This window comes from Pteropus medius, unplaced genomic scaffold, assembly GCF_902729225.1.
Source record: "Pteropus medius unplaced genomic scaffold, Ma_sr-lr_union100, whole genome shotgun sequence".
In the NCBI taxonomy this organism is placed as follows: Eukaryota; Metazoa; Chordata; class Mammalia; order Chiroptera; family Pteropodidae; genus Pteropus; species Pteropus medius.
In genome coordinates, this window is record NW_024346667.1 from 4,258,028 (window position 1) to 4,282,818 (window position 24,791).

Below are 24,791 nucleotides of genomic sequence, written 5' to 3' on the forward strand. Positions count from 1 at the left end.
GAGGTTAAGTAACTTGCCCAAGGTCAAACCTGGGAAACAGTGGCACTGGGGTTGTAACCTAGGGGTAGTCTCTATCTTCTGTCTTATGCTGACAGTGGGGAGCATGTTCTCAGCCATATGCCTGAGTTTACTGGGGAGTGAGCAAGTGCCGCAGGAGAAAATAAGTCCCACTGTCCTTAAGGAAAGGGTTCTGACCCTAGGGAGCAACTTGAGCCATTCCCTGAATTCATCGGTTCCACGTACTGTGAAGGCCGAGGGCCACCTGAAGCTGGCCTAGGAGGGTGTTGGGAGCAGAAAGCACCAGCCCACCCGTGCTGCAGCGGGGCCGACTGCGTTAGGCTATTTTAGTGTCTGGGACCATGAGGTGTGTCTGGGAGCAGATTCTAGGGACCCCAAACAGGGCCTGACAGTGAGGGCGATGCCACCCTGAGAAGACCCAGGGACTTGATTATAGTCGATTAAGCCCAGAAGCCGGTGAAACTGGTGTGGGAGGTTGTCTTTTGGCCTTTTTCATGACCTTTCTCCCCTTTCCCTTGTCCCTGCTCCACCCCATCTAGAATCTGCTGCTCCACTGCAGTTTGCCCAAGCCCCCCAAGTCAGTCACTGCCTTTGTTTGCAGCCCTGGGCCCGCCCAGACTTAACTGTTATGGCTGCATCCACGGACCCCCTAACTTTCTGGCTTCAGGTTGTGTTTGACCAATAGGAGACATCAGGCTAGAGTTTGAAGGAATGGAGGAGAGAGGGGTTGGGGTGTTGCCTCCTGCCCTTCCTGCACAGTGCAACAGTGGCAGCGACCCCCTCCTGAGAACTACAGCTTACAGTAACTCCCCCTTGCCAGGTCTCCCTGGATCCTCAAGAGTGCCCTGCTCTTTCTTACTGCCCTGTTTCCATTACAGACAGTCAGCTCTCAGTTTCTCTGTCAGGGTGCGTCGGGCATTTCTTGGCTGGACTCTGACAATTACACACCTTAAATTGGAGATAAAAGTGACAGCAGTAGGTTCACCTACGCTCTGCCCCTTACCTCGCGTCACAATCCAGCGATCCCAAACCAGTAAGTCCCAAACCACCTGGACTTGTTGAAACTGCAAATTTCTATTGAGTCAGGGTGGGACCCGTTGGTGATGTTGACGTGCGTGAGGAGTTTCTGAGAACCCTACCCCCTCTGTCCCACCCATATGTCCACCCACTTGCATCTGGGGACACAGCTCAGTCAGGTGTTCATGCACACGTATCTTGCCCGTCATACTTTACATAAAGCAGAGCCATGAACTTTTTGCCTCTGTCTCTCAAGAGAAGGTGGTGTGTTTGGAGTCTGCTTCTCAGGGCCTTCACTTAAAAACAGCCGACCAATTTATGAACCATTTGCTCAGTAGAAGTTTAATGGAGAAATATCTGTTTAAAACAGTCAAAAAGAACAGCTCTTTTACAAACAAGTTTTGGCAGTGACAAGTCAAAACCCCAGGCTTGATGTCCTGTTCCTTTAACCCACCCCTGGAAGAGGAAAGGGGCGGGTGAGAAGGAAAGATGGGGCTGTTTAAATGGGAGCTGGAGGGATTACAAAAATACACTCTGATGCAGCGACAGGGTTGTCATGAAACATGCCATGGAGGGAGGTGGGGGGAGGGAAAGACAGCCAGACAGAGGTTCTGCGCCCTGGGCTGGACACCTGGAGGCAAAGCCTGCCTCAGTGCCCTGGGGAGGAAGGAATCCTGATGCCCAGCCGGCAGTTCCGGGGCTGGAGACATGCAGTTTTGGGGATCACCTGGACACCTGAGGAGACAGAAGTTTATTAAAATGGCAAACCGGATAGTCTTTTTGACCCTTCAAACCTATTTGACTGAGCAATGAGAAAAAGGCAAAGAAAAGCTACCAATCGAATAAACATCCCCTAAAGTGTTCAGAAGGGTTCCCCAACTCCCTCTACACATCTGCTTTTCCTAGATATATATATATATATGATATATGTGTGTGTGTGTGTGTATACACACACACACACACACACACACACACACAATTATATAGTAGACTATTATATAGTCTGCTGGCAAGAATGACAGAATAAAGGGGAGGTCTGTGGGCTGGGGCTTGAAAGGCACACGATAGGCCCCCTGACCAGAAACAGTTCTCTTATCACAGGTATTTGGAATCCATGTGTAGTAATTCATTTCTTGAGGCTAAATCATGCCCTCATTTATGGGCCTCATATTACAAGTGCTCTTTGAGCCTGATTTCACTAAATCTTCACCATGAATGAATCTGCTCATTTTCTACTGTCTAGAAGGGTCAGGGGCTGAGGCAGCAGAGGAGAGGAGGCAGTGCAGGGGCAGGGAAGGGAGTGGTCGATACCTGGACCACCATTCCATCTAGGACTGGTCCTGTACCCAGTGTCCCTCCTTCCTAGCACATTATCACACTTTCTGAAGAGGGTTCTTTAGCCCACTCCAGTGTTAGGTGGCCCCATTTTCTCTAGCCTTATCAGCATAGACTGGTACTGGGTAGCTCAAGAGTCCAGATCAGCTCTGGCAACTGGTGTCCCCCAAGACAGAGAACTCTCAAGCATGTATAGGGATGGTTGGGGTGTGTGCAGGTGAATAAAGACAGAGTTCAAGTCGCCTGCTATGGACTCAGATGCACGTCCATGTTGGAACTCAGCAACCCATAATATGTGAAAAAAGAAATAGATGGTTGCAGAAGGACAAAGGAAAGCGATCGATAAAACCCAAATGGGCCGACTAATGTTTTCAGTGTTTCCATCAAGATCTTTACATGTTGAACAAAGCAGCAGATAGAAGCTAGTTACCAGTTTTGTTTCAGTGCCTCTCAGCTGGAAGCTTAATAGAAAATGAGAAAAACCATTTGCCTGAATAGGGGCTCAAATCGTGTTTTTTTTTAAATAAATCGATTCCTGCTAATGTGACTGATTTTAAACTGTCTTTAGGTAGAGAAAACGGTTCTTTACCTAAAGTAGTTCAGAATTAGACATGAGCTTGTGTCCCTTAAGAGCCACTTTGAAGAAGAACGTCTTTAAGATTTGAAAGAATTCAATATGTGCTACTTCTGAACGATTTATTGTTAGGCACTGTGCAGATATGGCTTAGGAAGAAACAGAATGCTTGTTAAGGACCCAGGAGTATGACTTCAAAAACAGTGCAGGTTAATTCAGGGCCTTCGGAGATTAGACGTTAGGCTAAAGTAAACGCGGCATCCTTCTCACAACCTAACACACATGTCCGTGTCTGGTAATGGACCTCTTGCAAACAAGCTGGCCTACCTGCAAAGAGCCATGTGAGCTGCCTCATGCTGATGTGTGAGTGCCAAAGAATATACTTCGAAAGAAGATTTTTTACGATCTGGCTACTTTTGACGTACAGGATGCAAAATAAAACAGCACATATGCAGGCTTTTTTTTTTTTCATGCCTCTGAGTCAGGGGAAAGCCCCACTTGGGTAAGGTTTTGGGAATGTTTTTGACCAACTGATTTGTTCTTTCTGTTAGGGCAAGTTTCTAGACTGTTTAAGAAGAGATCTGAGAGATGATCGTATTCCCATACATGAATTAAGGCACAAAAGCTTGATGGATTTTCTTAGATTTTCAGAAGATTCCACTGTGCTAGTTTCCTGTGCCGCTCAAGGTTATGTATAGTATGTTGATGGGCTGAGGAAAGTTAGGTTTGTAATGACTGGGCAATAAATTAGGGTCCTTGATGTTTATTATCTGAGATGTATTATTATAGGTACATATACCTATGGCCATGGGGGTAAGAAGGAACAGAGCGGAGAGAGAGATAAGGGCAAGCATGCAAACAAAAACAAAAGGAAAAAGGCCCTGGGAAAGAAGCGAAAAGTGAGGAAAGGTGATGATCCCTTAGTCCATATTCTAAAAGCTGTTGGGTCAGTTGGGCCAAATTCTCAAAGCCTTGCTCAGTGATGATGTTATTTATTTATTTTTATTTTATTTTATTTTTGTGATGATGTTATTGACTGCAAGGAATCAGTCTCTCTGGCAAGGTAATAGGACGGACACATGACAAGTGGAAGAAAGACAAGCAGAAAATGTAGCTCCTGGTCCTAACAAGAACTCTTTGGCTGGGAGAGAGTGAGAAAGATTCACGGTTTCCACGGAATCCAGTCACTTTGAGATATAAGGGTGGAGTGATACAGGAGGGGACAGCAAAGCTGTCTTTTTAAAAAATTAATTTATCTATTTTATGGTGACATTGGTTAATGAAATCCAGTAAGTTTCAGCTGTACACTTTAACAGTAAGGCATATATATATTTACACTGAGTGTTCACCTCCCATACTTAGATTTCTTTCTGTCACCACATATTTGACCCCCTTTACCCAGCCTGCCTCCCACTCCCCCTCCCCTCTGGTAAGCAAAGTTGTCTTTGAAAGTGATATAGTAATATTAAAACTACAGAAATCAGACTCTTTGCAAATGGCTAAGGGTAGGTCCAGCTATCGATTCTTAGAGATAAAGTCTCCGAGGAAAGGTGAGCTGAATGGTTGCCATAGTAACTGGATAGGAGGATTGGTCCACTTAACTGTCCCCATAGTAACTAAGCTCCTGGAGAGCTATAGAGGAATTAGTTATCTTAACCTACTACTATTATCCCCATAGTAACCAGTCTCTAAATGGCAGTAGTCAGCCTTAAGGAGCAATCCTAAAAAATCTTTTCTCCCTAGACAAAGGGTGGGCAGGAGGCAGGGGGGTGAATATATCTCCCAGGCCTCCAGGGAGCTGAACACCTTAAGGTGCTGTGTGTGTAGCGGGGGAGAGGGGTAAGTGGGTGGGCCTTATGTGCTAAGACAATCAGGTATATGAGTTTTCTTTGTGCTCCCAGCTTATTCCCGCCCAACTCACTCATGGGTTGAAGTGGATGGTGCAGCTTGGAGAGGCTCCCCTTCCAGCTACACATTACCATTCTGGTGCAGGTTGCGCCGGCGCTGGCTGGACTGCATGCTCAGGACCAGGTACTGCCTCATAAACTCACTGAACCGCTTCTGGTTGGCCAACTTGCGAGCTGACTTCCGGGCCCCAGTGAAGCCCCCAAACCTCTTCTGCAGCTGCTTCTGCTCCATCTCTCCAGACTCATCCATGCCAGGCTCTGTTTCTTTCTGTGCTTGGAATAGGCTCCTGATACGGGGCATTCGCTTCAGATGCATCTCGGAGGCTCTTGGCTGGTAAAGAGCAGCTGCCAAGTGCTCTGGGTCAGCAGGGCTGAGCTGCCAGGAGCCCTTGGCCATGACCTTGGTGCATGGAGTCCAGAGAGGGCTGGTCAACACCTTCCCTTCACACTCGAGGACACACACCTGTAAAGACAGAGGTGGGAAGAAGGGAGAAGAACCAGGGAGATGTCTCTTAGTCCAAGTCTCTGAGGAGATAAAATCTCTCTATCGTCGACATCTGTATTAATGCAAGTGATTCTGAAGCATCTCTTTATCAATACTGTGCAGCAGTTTAACGAGGAGTTATTTAAGTTAATAGAATTTCAGAGTTGGAAAGAAACAGAAAATTATGTGGCCCATCTCCATCATTTCACAAACGAAGAAATCCAGGGCTCAGAGAGGTGAGGCTAACTTACCCCAGGTGACACAGCAAGTTAACACAGAATGCGTACAGTAAAACTGCACACCGTGAGAGCCTTTGTTAGGTTTTTGGAGCCAGACGAAGCTCATGATGGGCACCCATAAAAAAAAGAATTTTATTTTGTTATCAGGCTTGGGGGAGGTCAGATTGGTTTAAGAAACTGGGGATGTCAAAGCATGTAGTTAAATCCACATGGTTATTTTAAGATCACTAGGTAAAGATCAATCAATCCTCGTGTTGATTTTTTCATCCCACATACACAAGTCATGACTATCTGCGTCATTTATAGAAAATGAAGATCAAAGCCCTTTGGGATGTAGGCAAGTTGGGCAATCTGATTCCAGGTGGGGAAGAGGGACCATCAGACACAATCCAGTAGACCTGCCAGGCCCCTGGGAACTTCTATTGCTGCTCTGCCTCTCCAGGCATCTCGCACTTCTCATCTGGACCACCAGCCTAGTGGTGATGTCTTCCTGGTCCCTCTTGACTGGTCCTGGCCTTTGCCCCACTTCCCCTGTTCGTATCTCTGATTGGGTCTCTTGGAAGTCTCTGACTCCAACTTTTCTTCCTGTTTGCTGTTTCGACTTCACTCCAAATTCTCCTCTCTGTGTTTTTTTGCCTTAGCCAATTGAAAACCCCACTTTAGCCTGACCTTGCCATCATAGTCAGCGGGAAGCTACAGAGGCTTTCGTCAAACCTTGAAGTTTTTGCCTGGCTTACAAGGCACTGCTCTGTCTGGGGAGGTCTGGGACATCAGAAATTTGGTGTATGTGCCCAGTAGCCCCCATCTAGGGAGCAAAAATGCTCACCCAGGTGTTCAGAGTGGCACAGATGCCTCTGTGGGCAAGGTTTCCAACCTGATCCCTAACCACGGAATGAGATGTGCAGATAGCTGAGACCGCACACCTTACACGCTGTTCCACCAAACCCCTCGCCTTCAATCCTATTTCCCCAAGCCTTGCCATCCTGACCCTCACTTCACCCCCTTTTGTCCCTGCCAAACTTCTGCACTGCTTCCTTCATGTTAGCATCTTCCATTTACTCAACTCTCCCCACCCCATCCACTCCGTTAGCTTTGTCTTCTTGAGGACCACCCGTGACTTCCCAATCACCAGGTCCAATGGGCTTGCGTAGCCCTCATTCTCCTTGACCTGGCAGCGTTTGGCAATGTGGACCACACCCTCCTGAGAATTCTTTCTGGTATTGCACTCCCCTCGCAGACTGTGCTCCTCACTGTGTTCCCAAGATTCTGTCTTTAAACTTCTTTTCGCCTTTCTTATCACTCTGCCCCTTGGTGACTTTGTTCATATCTGTGATTTTGGCTGTCACTTCTTTCAGGGCAACCCAGGTCTATATATCCAGCCCCTAATAACTCCTGAACTCCAGACACTTCTCTGATCGCTGTCTGGTGTCTCCATCAAAATGTCTGACCTGCACTTTAAATGCAATTCGTTAAGAATGAAGCCCGCCTTCCATGCTGGGCAGAGGCGGCCAATTGCCTATTCTATACCTATCTCTTCTCTTCCTTACTAACAAACACTTGTTTTCTTCCTGAAGGGAACATGTATGTTTCCCAACCTCCTTTGTAGCCAGAGGTGGCTGATATATAAATGGTAGTGACCAGGAGGGGCTTCTGGGAAAGTAGGGGGCTGACTTAGCTGGGAAGAACATCTTTTTCTCCTTCTTCCTCCCCTTCCTTCGGCTCCCTGCTTAGTGTGTGGACATTTTGGCTAGTGCCATCTTGAAACCATGAGGTGACCGAGGGGATGGAAGTCATATGATTGAAGCCACAAAAGGATAGTGAAACAGAGAGGAGTCTGGGACATTTGTGGTGTGGTGGAGCTGCCATACCAGCCCAGGACTGTCTGCCTCCTGACTTCTTTATGGGGAATCAGAGCTCTGTTTTCTTCTAAGCCACTGTTACTTTAAGTCTTTGTTACTAGCAGGAGAATTCAATTCTTTTTTAAAAATTTAATTAAACATTTTTTTCAATTAAAGTTGACATACAATATTATTTAATCTTTTCTGACATATTTTCCCCACTACAAGTCTGTCCTTCCGCTTGGTCTCTCTGTCTCTCTGTGTCTCTCTCTGAATGGCACCTTATTCCCCATGTGACGCAGGTTTAGGGAGAGTCTGTGTGCATTCCGGGTATCTAATACCTGAGATAAAAAAAAGTGGGGCTCCAAGCAAGGATGAGAAACGAAGAGAATCAACAGGAGATAGGAAAGGATCTGCTGTTGAAGTCACTCACTGGCCACACAGGGGAGTGGCCCCAACTCTTCTTGTACGTCAGCAAAGCACTGATGTACTTTGCATTGAATGCTAGCGCCAGGAGGACCTTAGGCAACACCTGGTCCAATGGGTCCCACACCTGGGTATGAATACAAATCATCAGCAGAACTTTAAAAAAACAGAATTTCAAACCCCAGTTAGATCTATGAGGAATATAACTGAGGCTTAGAACTTATTTTTACAAAGTTCAGTTAATTCTGAAATTTGCCCAGGTTTGGAAACCACTGATAAAGTCCATGTTAGTTTTACAGTGAGACTCAGTAATGTGTCCAAAATGACACTGTCAGATAACAGTACGACCTGAATAAGAACTTAACTCTCTCGAGTCAGGACATCTATTCAACGAACTGCGTGCTCGCAATATGAATCAATGGAAATTAATGGGAGGATAGGATCCTAAGAGACTAAAACGTAAGGTTCTGATAGGAAAATTGCTCATTTTCATAAGTGTTGGGCCACAGAGGAGAGATAGAATCCACTGGGAGAGTCGTTCTCTTTCGCTGGTGAGGTGTGCAAAGTGCACCCTTTGCCAAGCCCACCTGCTAGCCAGAGGTGGTGATGTTGCGCCAATGAGAGTCAAGCCGTGGTTTTTCCGAGCATGTCTTTTCCATTTAGACTTTCCTCAGAGAAGCTGGCAGCAGTAATACATGGTCAGTGCCAACGCGGCAGGCATACATAGAGAAACCACTTTTTCACACCTGCAGTGTCACTGAGTATGAAGGAATAATAGACATCTTCCATACATGGGGGGAGGGCAGACTTTAGAACAATGGTAGCTGCAAACTTTAGTGTTCTTTAAGAATCCATCCTGGAGTTTAGTAGGATGCAAATTCTTAGGCTACGCCCCTGGAGATTATGATTCAGTAAGCCAAGGGAGGGACCCAGGAATTTGCATTTTTAGCAAGCACCCCAGGTGATTCTAAGGCTGGACAATGAGAAATCCTGCTTTTGAGCTTGCTCTGAGAAGGAAGAAATCATCACGGAACACAGTGGGCAGAGATTCTGTCAGAGAAAAGGTCACATGGTCTGTACTTAACCTGCTCCTGAAACACTTTGAAGAAAACCGGGTGGAACCAATTTGTAACATGTTCTTTCAGATCATAATCCTCTTGGGTTGTTACTAGACAGTAGTGGGTCTCGACTGGGGGTGATTTTGCCCCCCAGGGGACATTTGGCAATGTCTGTTGCCATTTTTGGTTTTCACACAGTGATAGGGGGATGCCCCTGCTTTCCAGTGAGTAGAGGCCGGGGATGCTGCTAAACACCGTACAATGCACGGGACAGCCCCCACAACAAATAATTATTCAGCCTAAAATGTCCACAGTGGTGAGTCTGAAAAATAGTACCCTACAGAGTCAAGTGGAAAACAGGAAAGCATGGACAACACTGGGAAATACAGTAGGCATGTAGAATTTCAGAGCTGAAATGGACCTTTGAGTACACCTGGTCCAATCCTCACATAATAGGAGCCTTAAAATGCTTGTTGAATTGTTTCTGCTTGTCAGTTTACAGGAACAGGTGGAAGTTGTTAAACCTAAGGCTATTAGATCTTCTGTGAGCCCCTGGGTTTCTAAGCCCAGATGGTAATTAGATTGAGTGTCAATCAGAGAAAATGAAATTTTATGATCAAACCAGATGCATAGCCTGTACCAAGACTTGACATACTGTTAGATGAATTAGTTACTAACAAAATCATCTCAATTTGTGATTTAGGAGAAGGTTTTGGGAAAATATGAAGAATTCAAATTCACAATAGCATTTGTGGCACCAGATGGGCATCTGAGCTTAATGCCTAACACTCCAGTCTGAGGGACCCACCAGCCTCTTTCCAGAGATGGGTTAATAGCCTGTTAAGTGAGCTGGATACACTTTCACAGCCCATACTGATGACATGGTTATATTAAGCCAGAGTGTGGATGAGCATCTGGAAAGTCTCAGATTGATGCCAAATTGATCTGTAAAGCTGGGCTTGTGGAGAAACTGAGCATAGGGACATTTGGATGTCGGGGGTCAAAGATTAGGGAACAAGCACATGAGCCGACTGGAAGGAAAAAGAAGGTTGTCAAATTTCTGCCACTAAAGAATCAAACCACTTCTAAGAGAAATTTGGGAGCTATTTGCTTTAGGAGGTTCTGCTAGAATATCTGAGGACTGACTTTAGTAGGCTAGCAGATAACAGTACAAAAGGAAAACATATAAAAAACTCCTATTACAAATCAACCACTAAGGGTTTTTAAGTAACGAAGATAGCACTAATAGAAGGCAGTGTCTTTTGCTATTCATAGAGTTTTAGGAAGTTTTAAATAAAATTCTCCAGATCCTTTTTGGGGGGTTGCCTTCTTTATTTCTAAAACAACACAGTGAATCTAGTTTTTTCTACTTGGGCTAATGGGGTAAGTACTATTCACAATTAGGTGAAAGCCCAGGACATTGCAATGGGTTTGCTGTGTAAGTCATTCATCAGCCAAAATTATAGCCTAACAAAAAAGCCAGCCATACTTGGATGTGGAGTGAGAAATAAAGAAATTCTTGATGGAGCCAGGGGTCCAGAGAGTCCTGGGAATTGCTCAGGATTACACAATTTGGTAGAAGACTGGGGAGGTGACCTTTGCTAAAATATCTGAGCCCCCCTCATCATTTAGAGAGTGGACACATTCAAGGGTTACAAGATCTGGAAATGAGATGTGGTTGCCTACATTCTAGGTGTTACATAAAACTTTACAAAATAGGTTAAAAGTGAATACACAAACTAGAAATCAAACAACAAGGCAGCCAGGTCCTCTAGGGGTCAGCAGGCACTGCCAAGGGTTTATCCCTCATTGTGAGGCTATAACTGGCCATTTTCTAACTTGTTTCAAAGAAGTAACAGTCTTGTCTGGATCCCAGAGATTAAGACATGGAAACATGGTCCAAATTCTTTACCAGTTTTGAAAGACACCAATGTAAAAATCCTGCAGTACCTGCAGTGGACGTGCCTGTCAGGAGACTAAAAGGCTCACAATTTTACAATTTCCATGGGACATGTTTGTTGAGTACTGATCTGTGCCGTGCCTCACACTCGGGCTACATTGGGGGATCCCCAGAACCATCAGCAAAGGAAGCTCACATCTTACAGTGAGATACAAGCAGATACAAGTAACCGTGAGTACAAAGGAGGGAGGGCTTAGTTCTACTGGGGGCAGGGGGAGAAGCAGCCATTCTGATAAGAAGTGAAACTTAGGGTTTTGAAGAACAATTAGCGAGGTGGAAGAGGCATGCGCAATATGGTAGGGCAAGTTCCCGGAGCGGCGGGAAGGCGGAGTTTCCGGGAACCGCGGAGAGTGATTGGAGCCCGGTAGGAGCAGGTGCAGAGCGTATATTTAGGACTTACCTGCAGCATGCGGAGAGCCGAAGGCCTGGATGTGGGAACGGCGTCTTGGAGAGAGTAGATGGAGGTAAGAAACACTGAATCTTGGCGGTCACTTTGTTTAGGGCGTGGGGAGGGGAACAGGAGCCCGACAGAGGCAGAAAAGCAAAAGTCAGGGCAGGGAAGAGCAGCAAGCAAGTTCACCAAGAGAGGAAAAGGAGGAGAAAGCCTGCAAATCGAAGTCTGGCCGATTCGGTAGTCAGGCGCTGCTGGTGACCTCCGAGAGAGCAGCTAAGCAGCCACATGGGGGGTCAAAGTTGAAATCTTTCTAGAAACATGAAAGTGACGGGGAGGAAAGAGCAAGTAGGAGAGTGGGGAAGAGGACAATGCCCAGTAGGAAAATCAGTGCTACAACGGAAGGAGGAAGAGAAGGGACAGGACCACAGATGGGAGGCAGGTGGGGGGAATGCAGAGGGATCCTGAGATGGCAATAAAGGGACTGGAGAGAATTCGGACTTGCTGGCCTCCGACTTCCTAGTACAGGACAACCCAAGGTCATTGTGTCCAAGGGGATAAGAAGACACACTAGTGCTTCACAATTAGGTGTGATGTTTGTTACAAAGAGATCAGTAAATCCACAAATGATTTACTTTGTAAAAAATACATTAGGCTCAGGATTATCCTTACAGTAAGTTCCTAATGCTTTTTTTAAATTGTAAAATGCACATTACATCAAATTTACCATTGTAACCATTTTAAGCATATAGTTCGGTGGTATTAAGACTATACACATTGTTGTGCAGTCATCACCACCGTCTATCTCCAGGACTTCTCTATCTTCCCAAACTGAAACTTCATGCCTATTAAATACGAGCTCCCCATTTTTCCCAACCCCCAGCCCTTGGCAGCCACCATTCTGCTTTCTGTCTTTATGAATTTGATTACTCTAGGTACCTTGTGTAAGTAGAATCATAGAGTCTTTGTCCTTTTGTATCCGATTATTTCACTTGACATAATATCTTCAAGGTTCATCTATCCATCTTGTTACATGTGTCAGAATTTCCTTCCTTTTTAAGGCTGAATAATATTCCATTGTGTGTGTATATCATATTTTGTCTGCCCATTCATTGTTGGTGGACACTGGGTTGTTTCCACCTTTTGGAGGTTGTGAATAATGTTGCTGTGGACATGGGTGTACAGATATCCGTTAGAGTCCTGATGCTTTTTTGAGCGGGAGATAAAGGGTTGCAGTTGAAGCTAGTGATTCAGGAATTGTGCGTAGCCTTCAGTCTGGTCTAGGCTACAACCTAAGAACCTTAACAGTGTGCTGATTATGAGATTATTGCTTAATCAACTCCTTCACAGGTTTATATGTTCTCTGTTCTCTTTGCTAAGACAAAGAAAAAGTGTTTTGGGGATGAATTGTAAACCTCTCTGGGCTGCACGGAAAGGATATGAGGGCCTTCTGTGCTCTAGCCAAACTCAGCTTTTCTCAGTTCCTTATGTGCCACTCCCCTCCCTCCTACAGCCGTTTGCACATGTGCCCCATCTCCACTCCCATGCCTCCCTCCACTCCCTGCGGCACCTCGGACTCACTCCCTGCCTCTTCACTCCCACTCATCTTTAAATCTTCTTAGAGACTTTAGTTCCTCCAAAAGCCCTCTCTGCCCCTCCAGACTAGGTTTGGGTCCACGGTTCTGTGCTTCCCCACTGCCCAGAAATTACTCTCTCGTGGGAGGATTATGGGTTCTTCCCTCCCACTAGTTGCAAAGTGCATCCATCTGTTCAATTTTGGATTCCTTGGCCTAGCCACATGCTCAGCATGTGGTAGGTGCTCAGGAAAATCACGACGAATGAATGAGATGGAGGGATCGACTTTGAACGGGTTATCTGGGGATGCTTGTCATGATGCGGTAGTTATTACTGTTCAGAAAACAAGCTTGAAAACCACTGGGCCCGGGCTGGAAGAGCTTGCTGTTTGGGTCTGTGGGGGCTGTGTCTGCTCATTGTTAGTGCGTTAGCTCAACGCAAATTCTTGGTTTCTATATTTGTACCCTTGCCTTAAGGAATTGTAGTTATTTTAGGTTGTTTTTAAAGGTTGAAGAGTTTGAAACACGGCATCTTTTGAAAGAAGTTGATTTGACTACCAAAGAAAAAAAAAGCATCAGCGTTCCATTGGATTTAATAGGAGAGAATAACTATTTAAACTGAAATAAAAGTAGTTGAGAAAGCAGCTTATTTAATGAAAAGAAATTTAATGTCAGATTTGCACCTTCATATCAAAATTTAAAATTATAAAAAAGCATTTAGGTATTGATTGTAGAATTATCTGTAATATTAAAAATAGAAGGCAACATCCATGTTCAACAGGAGGGGGAATGGTTAAAGAAATTATACTGTATTCATAGAGAGAAGTAAAATAATGCTTAATAACATGGGAAATTTATCCCGGTATAATATAGCAAGTGAAAAAACTAGAATTCTTTCTCTGAGTAGTGAGATTAAATGTGATTTTAATTTTCTTTTTTTCTTCTTTAATTTGGCAAATTCTCTAAAATTAGTATGCACTATTTTAATAATGAGAACAAAATGGGAGCATGGGCAGGTCTTTATTTGAACACATTAAAGTGTAAAGATGACAGGGTTTGCATTCAGCAGATGCTCAAATAGGAATCTGTTTCCTACCCACCATGTGACACTGGGTGAGTCACATGACCTTTGGGCGAGGCCTTAGTTTCTCATTCTGGGTCTGCTCTGGAGGGAAGGAGGGAGGGAGGATAAGACAGGGTCGCTCCTGGACCTACCTCAAGGTTGAAGCTGTCAAGAGCTGGACGGAGCTTCTCTCTGCAGGTCAGACAGTCCCTCTCACAGCTGCTGGACACACTGGAGAAGAGGCTGAGCAGCAGGAGGTCAGAAAGCAGGATTTTCATGGTGCAGGAGCGGGGTGCAAGACACTAAAACACAAGGGAAGGGTGGGCAGCAATTAGAACAGCTGTTCTGTAGGGGCCAGTAGGGTCTGGAGACCCTCACACAGGGGATGCAGGAAAGACATTCTTTGGAGGGGACAGTTCCTGGGCCTGAGATTCAGCTTTCAGAAGAGAGTGGATTCTCAAGGGCACAGGTGGCCCGCTCCTGTTACCCAGGCCTGATGTTCGTGCAGGGGCTAGTGTCTGGGCTACTGGGGAAAGCACCCCTGTGATTCCTGCCACCCAGGTGGCCTTAATATGCATGAACACTTTCAGGGAGCAAAGGCCTCACTTTGCAACCTACCAGTGTATGATCTTAAGACAACCTCTCCAAGCTTGTTTTCATAGCTATGAAATGGGAGGATAGTCATATGGCACATAACAACATTTTGGTCTGTGGCGGACTGCATATATGGACAATAGTCCCATAAGATTATAATGGAGCTGAAAAATTTCGATCACCTACTACATCATAACCGTCATCACGTGGTAGCGCACGTCTCTTGATCTGCATTACTCACGTGTTTGTGGTGATGCCAGTGTAAACAGACCTATTGAGCTGCCAGTTATATGAAAGTATAGCACATATAATTATGTACAGTCCATAATACTAGATAATGATAATGAACAACTATGTTCTTGGTTTATGTACTTACTATACTTTTTATCAATATTTTAGAGTGTACTCTTTCTGCTTATTAAGACGTTTGCTTTATAAACAGTATGTCTTTTCCATTGGCAGCAGCCTCATGCATCTCGTATTTGCCACGTCTCTTGATCACATCATATTCTCTTGTGCTTGATTTAATCTCGTTGTTTTGTACAGTAACATGCTGTACAGGCTTGTAGCCTAGAAGCAGTAGGTTATACCACATAGCCCAGGTGTGTAGTAGACTATACCTTCTAGGTTTGTGTAAGTGCACTCTGTGGTGTTCACACAAGCAAGAAATCACTGAACGATGCATTTCTCAGAACACATCCCTGACACGAAGCAGCGCATGGCTGTAGTGGCATCTGTCTTGTCACGGGGCTGTTGCAAAGATGAGATCTGTAAGGGAAGTTTTGCAAAGTGCCGTGCAAGAGTGAGAGGTGTAAAATATGAGATTTCTGAATGACTCCTGTACTTCATCTCATCTTCCCCAGCCTTCCCTGCCTCGGCCAGGAATGCTACTTGTCCCAGAATGAGCCCTTCCAGGAATCATCGGCCAGGTTCCTTATCTGTTTCCCCTGCTAGCTTCCTGAGCACAGGGCCTGCACGTTCCATGCAAAGCACAGGACCAGGCACATGGAATTATGTATTGAAAAATGAACAAAGAAACTATTCTAAGATAATAGCTCCAACGATTATTCGATCAGTAGTTTATATTACCTATGTAGGATTGCCTGAAAGATGTGACATTTTCTCTATTCCTCTTTAAATTTGTCCTGTGATCAAGCCTTCTGAATCAAAAAGCTATTTCCTTGGACTACATCTTATTGATATAGATATAGAACCGTCCATTTCTATTTACTTGGAGGATTAAATAGAAAGGGGAACAAGGAAACTTTCTGGAAATATTGTGTATTCTCAATTCAGGTGTAGGCCACAGGAATGTATATGTGTGCCAAATTGAATTTAAATTTAATTCTGTGCCTTTCACTGTAAGTGTCACCTTAGTACTGAGAGTTCAATGTAGAAAAACAAATTAGTTGGCTTTATTACTTTTCCATCAGACTGTACTGAGAAAACAGACAAGACTTGCTACTCAAATATAGTCTGCAGACCAACGGCATCAGCATCACCTGGGACTTTGTGAGAAATGCAGAATTTGAGGCTCTACTCCAGAGCCACTGAATCTGGACCTGCATGATTAGCAAGATTCTCAGGTGCTTCATATATACACTAAAGTTTGAGAAGTCCTGGTAGAATATGGATGTGAAATGGAGCAAGTCAGAAGAAGGAAGCGATTCTGCAGTTGAATTGGCCAATGGCCACCTTGGGGGACCCCCCCCCCAGCTTTTCTTGTGCATCATCTAAGCCTTTCATACTAAGATATCAACTAAAAAGATCCTCAATCAATGTTTAAGTGAAAGAAGTGACATTTGAGATGGGTTTTTAATGATGAGTAAGAATTTGCCAAGAGGACAAAGGTGAGGGCGTCTGAGAGACACAGGAAACAGCCTTTTCACAGGCACGGAGGAGTCAGGACCACAGCCTGTGAGGGGCTGGTGAGCAGCTGGTGTGTGTGGGTGCTTTCCCTAGGGAAGCACCTGCTAAAAGAGAAGCTTAGTCCAGCTGGAACAGGGTCTTGTTTGCTATCCTAGTGGATTTGAGCTTTACCCTACAGATGCTGGGATGTCCCAGGATAATGAATAATGAACACAAACATCTATACAAATGAATATATCTCAAATGTACTTTTTCTTCTCTATCTCAAGGGTCAGTGCCTTAGTTGAGATTTATTGCCTTGGTTGTTAGGATAGCCTTCTAATTAGCCTGCTTAATGATCCAGCCTCCTGCCAAACCATCTCCAAATCTGAAGATGCCCCTTCACACATAAGGTAATTCTATAGCTCCCATTGGGACTTAGCGCTTCTCAAGCTTCATCTCCTGTCACTCACCCTTGTATCTCCTCTAGTCCTAGTGAATCACGTGTAGTTCCCACAGCATCAGGCCCTTAATGGCTTTGTGTCTTGGCACTTTCTCTGAATTCTGACCAGAATATGCCTCTCCAACTCATACTTCACACAAACCTCAAGAATTATCCCCTCTGGGAAGCTGTCTCCATCCCCTGGACAGGGTTAGATGCGTCTCCTCTGCTGCTGTGGCCCAGTGGGAAGCCAGTGGGCCTCAGGGCCAGTGCCTGTGAAACAGGCACAACAGACCTAGTTGCAGAGTTGTGATTCACATTTTCCCATCTGCTCCTCCCTACGGACTGCCTGGGTTCAGATCCCAGACCTGCAACTCAACCTCTTAGTTTCTCATCTGTAAAATGGGAAATAATAGTACCTATATCATATGGTGATTAACAGATTGATGTTTGTAAGCAGTTAAAATAGCACCTGGCACATAAGAAGTACTTTATAAAAGCTTATGAAAGAAAGAGCCCAGCACTTCACCTTCATTCCTTAATACTTTCATTGTCTTTCGCAGGGCACTTATCACACTATACTGTGAGCTAAGACACATGTCTATTTCTCCCACTGTGACTTCCTGGAAGGCAGAAATCACATTCTATGGTTATCTGTATTTCCAGCACCCAGCCCAGGGCCAGACACTTAGAAAGTGCTCAGTAAAGTTTGGTAAATGACAGTGGATTATCTCGGGAGCCCTCTTCCTTCACCTTAGCAAAGGTAGAGTTGAAGAATGTCTAGGGGTATCTGCCTCATTGGGGGCCTGGTGTGCTCATGGCCCAGGACCTGTATCACTGACAAAGTATCTATTTGCTCATTGTTCAGTTAGAGTGGGGGAGAGATGGGAATTAGTTTTTTCCAAAGCAAGGCACGATGCCACCCTAATCTGGAAGTCCATGTCTATTCTTGTGGAAGACTGGTTACAAATCGCCGTGAGGTGTGGTTTGAAGTAGCGTTTCCATGCTGAGTTTGTTTGAGTTGTATAGATGTCGGTGGACGAGCTGTGGAAGCCCATCACCACTTACAGGTTCTTTTGAAGAGAAAATATGTCTTGAGTTCTAAACAGCAAATGTCTTAAATTGAGGAATAACTGGATATGTCTTTGTTTAATTTGAAAATTGCCTTTATCTTTCTTATTCTACCAAATTTCAATCCTGAATATGTCTTTAATTTGAGAATTGCTTTTACATTCCTTATTCTACTAAATTTCAGTCTTTCTAGTCTGGAGATGTTTTTGTAGAATTTGTTCAGAATGGCATGGTTGTGCTCTCTATGGCCACATGATGGCAGTCCCTGTATGTCACAGAAGAAAGAGAAACCAAGGAGAAAGAGACTGGTTTCTCGCCTTCCTAAGACAAAACTGCAATACATAATGTCTGCATAGGCTGAGCTGATAAGTTGTGACAGATGTTAATGAAATGTTCTCCGGCTGAGATTTTTCACGAACTGCATTAACCGCAGCAACTCGCACATTCGGGACATGTTTGGTGGATTCACTGATATCTCTTCTCTCAAATTCTGTGTAAATGGGTTTTTAGGGTGAAGTGGATAAAGATGAGCTCCTGGGACATGCAGTAGGTGTTGCATCTGGTAGCCTTCCTGCGCGTAATATGTGGGCTTTCTGTGGCTTGTTATTTGGGTAACCCATCAAACCTGCCTGCGTTGGCCTGGCCCTGCACGCTGTTCCATGGTACACACCTCTCTGCTGTCTCCAGGCTTCCGACCGTCCCCTCTATACCTCACCCTCATTTTTAACAAGTGACTCCACCCGTTATTCAAAAAGCCCCCATACTCAAAGCTATTCATTCTTCTCTAAAATCCAAAGAATCCTTAAAATGGAAATAACCACACGGTCTTCCTATCTCACAGGTGGTTTGCGATATTTAATGAGATGAATATAAGTGAAAGCTCAAAATACATGTAATTATCCTTGTAAAAGGCAACATTTTGTGCTTTTTGGTGCTCCTCACAATACCCAGCATAAGTGTGTTCGAGGTTAAGTTAAATTTTAAACTTCGCCGAAAACACAATAGACGTTTTTCATTTTTAAGAGGCTTGACAACAGCTATCTTTTTTTTTTTTTTAGTTCTGTATATTAGTTAATGCCAATTAAAAATGAAAGCAAGTAATTAGTTAATTCATGAGTTATGTTTATGTTTAATCTTTACACTTTGGGCCAGTTATCTCTGTAAGCTTCAGTCTTCTCAACTGCCCATTTTTCAAGTGGGGTAACAAGTTTTTGTTGTTGTTGGTGGTGGTGGTGGTGGTGGTTTTTATTGTACAACGTGACCATCAGTAACTAAAACTTTTCTAAGTATGTTTGAATTTTCCGCGACTTGCATTTCACTATGTGAACCAAGCTTAGCCAGCACTTCGATGTGGCGATACTATTATAGTTAGAGATCTGGATGTCTCGTATTGAATAAAGAAATGTTTGATTACTTTTAAGTTCAGTAATGACACCTCATACATTTAATTGTGCCTCACTGTTTATAAAGATAAAATACCATTGTCTTTTAGCCTTAATCTATTTGCATGTAATCTTGCTTCCAAGGACAATGTAATTAGCTGCTTATCTGTTTGGAGGATTACATATGATGATTTAGTGAAAGCTAAAAGTTAACTGAGTTTTGTCTTATGACCTATGAGAAAGGCTATAATTTTGGTGCTTTTAGTGGAGACGGCAAACAGGGCAACCTTCCTGCTAGAGGCATATCCGTCCTTCTCATCAACCACATGCGTAGATACTGTTTTTTACAGGTTACAAAAGATTTTTATCTTCATATACAACCCTATAACCTAGGGTTAATGTTACCCTCCCTTTTTGGGGCGGGCATAAGTTCATAGAGGTGAAGCAACTTGCCTAAGAGCATCCAGCTTGTAAACAGAGCCAGTAGGACTTGCTCAGGTCTTTTGACTTTGAATCGTGTGTTCTGGGGAACCAGAGACTCTGTACACTGGTTCTGCTTTGGGAAGGCTTGCAGATGCGGGTGGAATCGCATTGGGATGATCTCTGTTTGTACTTGATGGCAATCATTTGACTGTTATGGAGTATTATGTGCCAGGCACTATGCTGTTTGCTTTGTAAGCGTCCATCCTATGGGGTAAATGCTATTGTCTGCATTTTACAGTTGAGAAGACTGAGGCTTGAAGAGGAGAAATAACTTGAGGTGGCAGAGCTGAGACTCAAACCCATCTGATTGCCAAGCTCGTGATCTCAATAGACTGCTCAATGATCTCCGTAGCTCTCCGTGTGCCTTTGTGTGGGTGAATTCATTCTAAGGACCTCATTTATTCTGAGGACTTCTTTTTGTCCTGAACTCTGGGCTCCCCCCTTTATTGTCACCTCTGCGGAGTTCATAGAGGAAAATTTCACTGCCCACTAGCACAGGGGTTTGTCTCCCACACACCCCATTTCTCTGACCCACTGCAGACGGGACGCCTGCACTCTGCTTGCTCACCAGCTTTTACTGAGGAAGGCGTTGTTAGTTTCTTTTCTTCCTCTAATACACTTAGATTCAAAAAGGTGCCTTTTCTGCTCTAAATTTTCACTTGGAAGGAAGGGATGGACATAGAGGAGACGGAGGGCAAAGCAGGTCCCCACCCTACACAGACCAAGTGTGCCCGAGCAACGAATGGGCAGGAGCCCTGCGTGTGGAAACCAGAGTCCTGGGTTCGAGCTTCAGCTTTGTTGACACCTGTGGGATCGTGAGCAAGGCCTTTCTTTCTCTGGGCCTCAGTTTCCCCTTCTCCAAAAAAGGGGCAGTTGGATTAGATGGTTAATATTTTGATTTTATAAGTGGCCAGATATTTGGGTTTTCCCAGTGAGGGGAAGCAGGAAGGAAGGAAGGAAGAGGGAGAGAAGATTAGGGCTTCATGAGGAAGCGGCTTCAAGGCAGCACAGGACCGAGGCCATAACAACAGTCTAGCACGGGGCTCACGAGAGGACCTGGACGGGTCAACAGACACATTTTCTATCAGGGCTGCCACAAGTTGGAAAGGTATCACCCTTAACTTTGATCTTCCTGATTCTGGCTCACCGTTCCACATATACTGTCAAAATAATTAAAATTTTAAAGCACTTACCTACTTTTATAATGAAATCACTCAATTTTTTTTTTTGAACAAGATTTAAAAAAAAGGATAAGCAAAAGAGCCGTGGATCTAGACCAATACTCTTTAAACTTTTTAAACTTGGTACCACTAGCAATTAATTTTAGAGCAGCCATTCTTTATTGATTTACAAGTCGTATACATTATAAAACGCACTAAAGTGAAAATTAAGATAAGAAAGATATAGCACCTCAGTGTTCTGAAGCCCAATGGTTTCTTGGGCACGCACACCCCTTTGGAGACCAGTGGTCAGCATGTAGTGACGTTGTGAGTTCTGAGAAGGCTGGGGGCAGTGTGGCGAGTCTGCTCTCCGGGCACTGGGCACTGTGAGGCGGCTGTGAGGAATGCCGTGACTGTTTCTTGGCTGAACGAATGAGAGGATAGATGGGAAGTGGGGCTGGGAGAAGAGCACAGGATGAGTGTGGAAAGAGGGGACTCGGCTCTGAGCCCTGGCGGGAAGGCTGCGTGGTGATTCCCTGACATTTTCACAGACTCCTGGGAGGGAGGCTCTACCCTTCATCTGCCAAGCCAGGCCCTTCAGAGCTCGTGATACTGTGTTTCTGCAATACCGAGGCAGCTGCCCGTATCTGGAAAACCAGAGGATCATGGAAAATTAAGACTGAGTGTGACTGTAGCCTACCTAAGGAGATGCCCAGAACATCGGCTTGGCCCCCAAAATGGTGTGCCCCAAACCTCACAGCCGGTTAGTGGTTAGAAGGAAATCTTCATGTTAGATCATGGGAGCACCCGCAGGCATTCAAATAAAGATGTGTAGAAAATCCAGTTTGCCTATCACGTTCCCAGCCTTTCAAGCCACTGCAACTGTTGTCATGATGACTCCTGTTTTTAGAGAGGGGCCCAGCCCCTCCCTGAGATACCTGATGTGTAGCTCCACCCAGACCCAGGGCAGGTAGATTTCGAAGGTCCCTCCGCCAGCTTTGGGAGCTGGGTGGCTGGGGGTGAGGCTCCCTGCGCCATGTTGATGAAAGCATAGAACACCCTGCACCTTACATCTCTATGGTGTATGTGCATGTGTGTCTTGGCACAAAGTAAGCCTGTAGACAGGTGTAGCTCGCTGCATGCTGCATAGTAGGTTTTAAATGTTAGTTCCTTTACCTTCCTTTTGTGCCTTTGTCTTGGCTGCCACCTTTCTCTCCAAACCCCTTGACCCATCTTCATTCTGCCTCTTTCCCTGCCTGGCTCCAATCCTTGTGATCCCTGGGGAGAGTGTTCCTTTCCCAGAATCCCTCCAGCACTTGGTGTCTGGACCACGCAATTTAGGACTTAATTACAGCCAGCCTGGCATTGTCCTCTAATTGTTTCAGTGCGTTTGTGTTGCTCCACCCCTAACCCCATTAGTTCGTCAGCACCCGTGGTTTGAGGCCGAAGATGTGCCGGAGCTGGGAAGGCTGGACTCAGTCCTCTCTCGGCCACATCCTGAACAAATGACTTAACCTTTCGGCTTCAGTTTCCAACTGCAACATGGAGATAATGACACCACCTCACAGGGCTGTTGCTGGAGATAATGGGTGTGAAAGCGTTTTCTAAGATGTAAATGGTTGTACGAATGTAAGGGGCTATTATCACCTCTGCTGAATCCACCAGAGTCCCCCCTCTCCCACCCCACCATGCCTCTCCTGCCCTGTGGAGTGGAACAGATAAATACTTGATTGATTGAATATGGAATGGCTTTGTGACAGCTACTGTTACAGGCTCCAGAGAGCATGAGTTTAAGCCTAATCTCGAAATTACTCCCTTCATTGACAATGCAAAATCTCTAGCATTCTCTGGAGATCCAACTACCCTCAGCCTTCGGCTGATAAAGCAGGGGCTGCCACCCCGTGAACAAAATTGTACTCCCCAAATGACCCCAGGCCACACCACGGTGCGCTCAATGGGCAGCACATCGAACAGTGGAAGGTGCTCCTATTAATAAGGTGGTGTTTGGGGACAGGTGCGCCAGGGACCCTGCGGAAGACTCAGAAGCACACGGGAACACGAATCCTTTTTGTTAAAGGTATCACCGCATCCGTGGAAACGTAGAATATTTCCCTGCTACACTTTATGAATGTGAGAAAGGAGTGTGCGTTGAGCAGCCACCCACGGGCAGTGGAAAAGAGCAGCAGTGTTTTGGGAGGTTTTGATAAGAATCCAGGCAGTTACTTTTCCCCTCTCTGTTGAAAACTCTGGTTTAGGCTTGCTGGCGAATGCCATGCAAAGCTCATCTTTTGTTAGTCTCGTGAACAATGTTATCCGTTATAATTGGGGCAATTATGGGCTGCTCGAGGAAGCGAAACACAGATGTTTAAGCCCAGGATCAGGGTATTTAAGTCCAAAGCAGCTTGCTTTAAATAGTCCATTTCCCGAATCATCCTGCCTTCCTTGAAATTCCCTCAGAACTTGCCCATGTTCGGAGTGAGATGGGGGGGGAGAGGGTGGGTGATGGAGAGAGGGGAGCGAGGCACGCAGGGAGAGAGGTGCACAAAGAGAGAAGGAAGAAAGAAAGGAGGCTGAGAAAGAGCGGGCGAGAGTTTGGGTGACTTCTGCATGTCGTATTTCACAGGACCCCGGCAGGGACCTCGAGGTGGGAGAGATGAGTGGGGAGGAGAAAGGCTCAAAGGAAGAGAAGAGACCTCAAAATGACTCAGGCTCCGGGAGACCAAGGTCATCCCTGTAGAAATCTTTGTGGAATTCACACACAGCGATGCGATACGCGATCAGCTGTGCACAGCACCCCGGGTTCAGCACAATGCTTCGGGTCCGACTTCCCCACAATTTCTATTTGATGCATGTGGGAGAAGGGTTCCCTCAGGATTAAAAACCCCAATCCAAATCAAATTCAATGACCCGTTGAAAACTAGCCTGAACACACTATGAGGGAAGGAAAGGAAGTCAGCCTCACAGAGAAATTAGTCACAAGGGTGCCTGGGGGCTTCCCGGAGCCTCCCTGAAAAGCAGCCCCCCACCCCAAGCCTGCTCTCCCCTGATCTCACTCCTGTAGCTACCTTTTCTTAACAGACAGCAACGACAAAGTAGGGGCCACATCTAGGCAATCGAAACTTTTCCTCATCTCCAAGTTCGGCTCTTTCTTCTTCTGCATCTGTCTTCAGGATAAAAACCTCAAGCCTCCCTCCCTCCCTCCATCTGAGCATTGAAAATAAGAGGAAGAAATCATCTCACAGGAGGCCAGCGGCATTCACACTGGACAAAGGAGAGGGGCTGAGGAGGGAGACCCCGCTGCCCTGCTCCTTCCCGAGGTTCCCAGCAGTTCATCTTGGGCCGGGGTTCACATGCATTTTGCCTACCTGAGAGCAGTCAGTAGCCTGGCTCCCGGATGTGAGGCTCCCTCGGATCCGAGATCTCAGCCACACCAGCATATATATCCTCTCCCCACACGCACAGCCCTCCCCTTCCCTGCCCACCTCGATGACACACACACACACACGCTGACCCCCTTAAGCAAGAGAACGGCAGAACCTACAATCCTTTCCTGGCTCTTCCCTGCCCCTCCGGCTCTGTGCTCAGACCTGTGACACCCCAACCTCCCCGTCAGTCCACTCATTCTCGTGCCTGCTGTACCTGAACTCTGTTCAGCCAGGATCCCACAGCTGCCTTCCCCTTGTTTCCCGAGGCACGGCGAGGACTGATGGGGAGCTCAGCCAGTCAGTCAGAAAAAAGCACTCCTGGTGACGGTGAGGAGCAGACCCTGGTCCTCGAGTCTCCTTGAACAGCCTTTTTGCCTGAGGAGTAAAGAAAAAGAAGTGGGAGGAAGGAGGGGAAGCTCACCCCAAGCTCCCACCAGCTCTGAGAAGCCCAGAGCTAAGCCGAGCCCCCTCCTACTGTCACTGTCCCACAGGCAGCAACAAC

At 45.6% G+C, this 24,791-nt stretch overlaps 1 protein-coding gene across 1 annotated transcript; it reads right to left on the reverse strand.

Annotated features, from left to right (window-relative positions):
- Positions 1–1,377: 1,377 nt before the first annotated feature.
- On the reverse strand, positions 1,378–24,466 carry PNOC (prepronociceptin). Its single transcript, XM_039875894.1, has 4 exons — positions 24,230–24,466; positions 14,037–14,186; positions 4,866–5,314; positions 1,378–1,770 (listed from the first exon to the last, which is right to left on the reverse strand). Exons 1-3 carry the CDS (start codon positions 24,299–24,301, stop codon positions 4,913–4,915), a joined length of 624 nt encoding a protein of 207 aa, XP_039731828.1. The 5' UTR covers positions 24,302–24,466; the 3' UTR covers positions 1,378–1,770; positions 4,866–4,912.
- Positions 24,467–24,791: the final 325 nt, after the last annotated feature.

Excerpts from the sequence above, each read along its gene's own strand:
- PNOC (XM_039875894.1), bottom strand. The coding sequence starts at position 24,301 with ATGCTGGTGTGGCTGAGATCTCGGATCCGAGGGAGCCTCACATCCGGG. Across the intron at positions 14,187-24,229 it reads AGGCTACTGACTGCTCTCAG|TGTCTTGCACCCCGCTCCTG; the intron begins GTAGGCAAAATG and ends CTTGTGTTTTAG. Across the intron at positions 5,315-14,036 it reads TTGACAGCTTCAACCTTGAG|GTGTGTGTCCTCGAGTGTGA; the intron begins GTAGGTCCAGGA and ends CTGTCTTTACAG.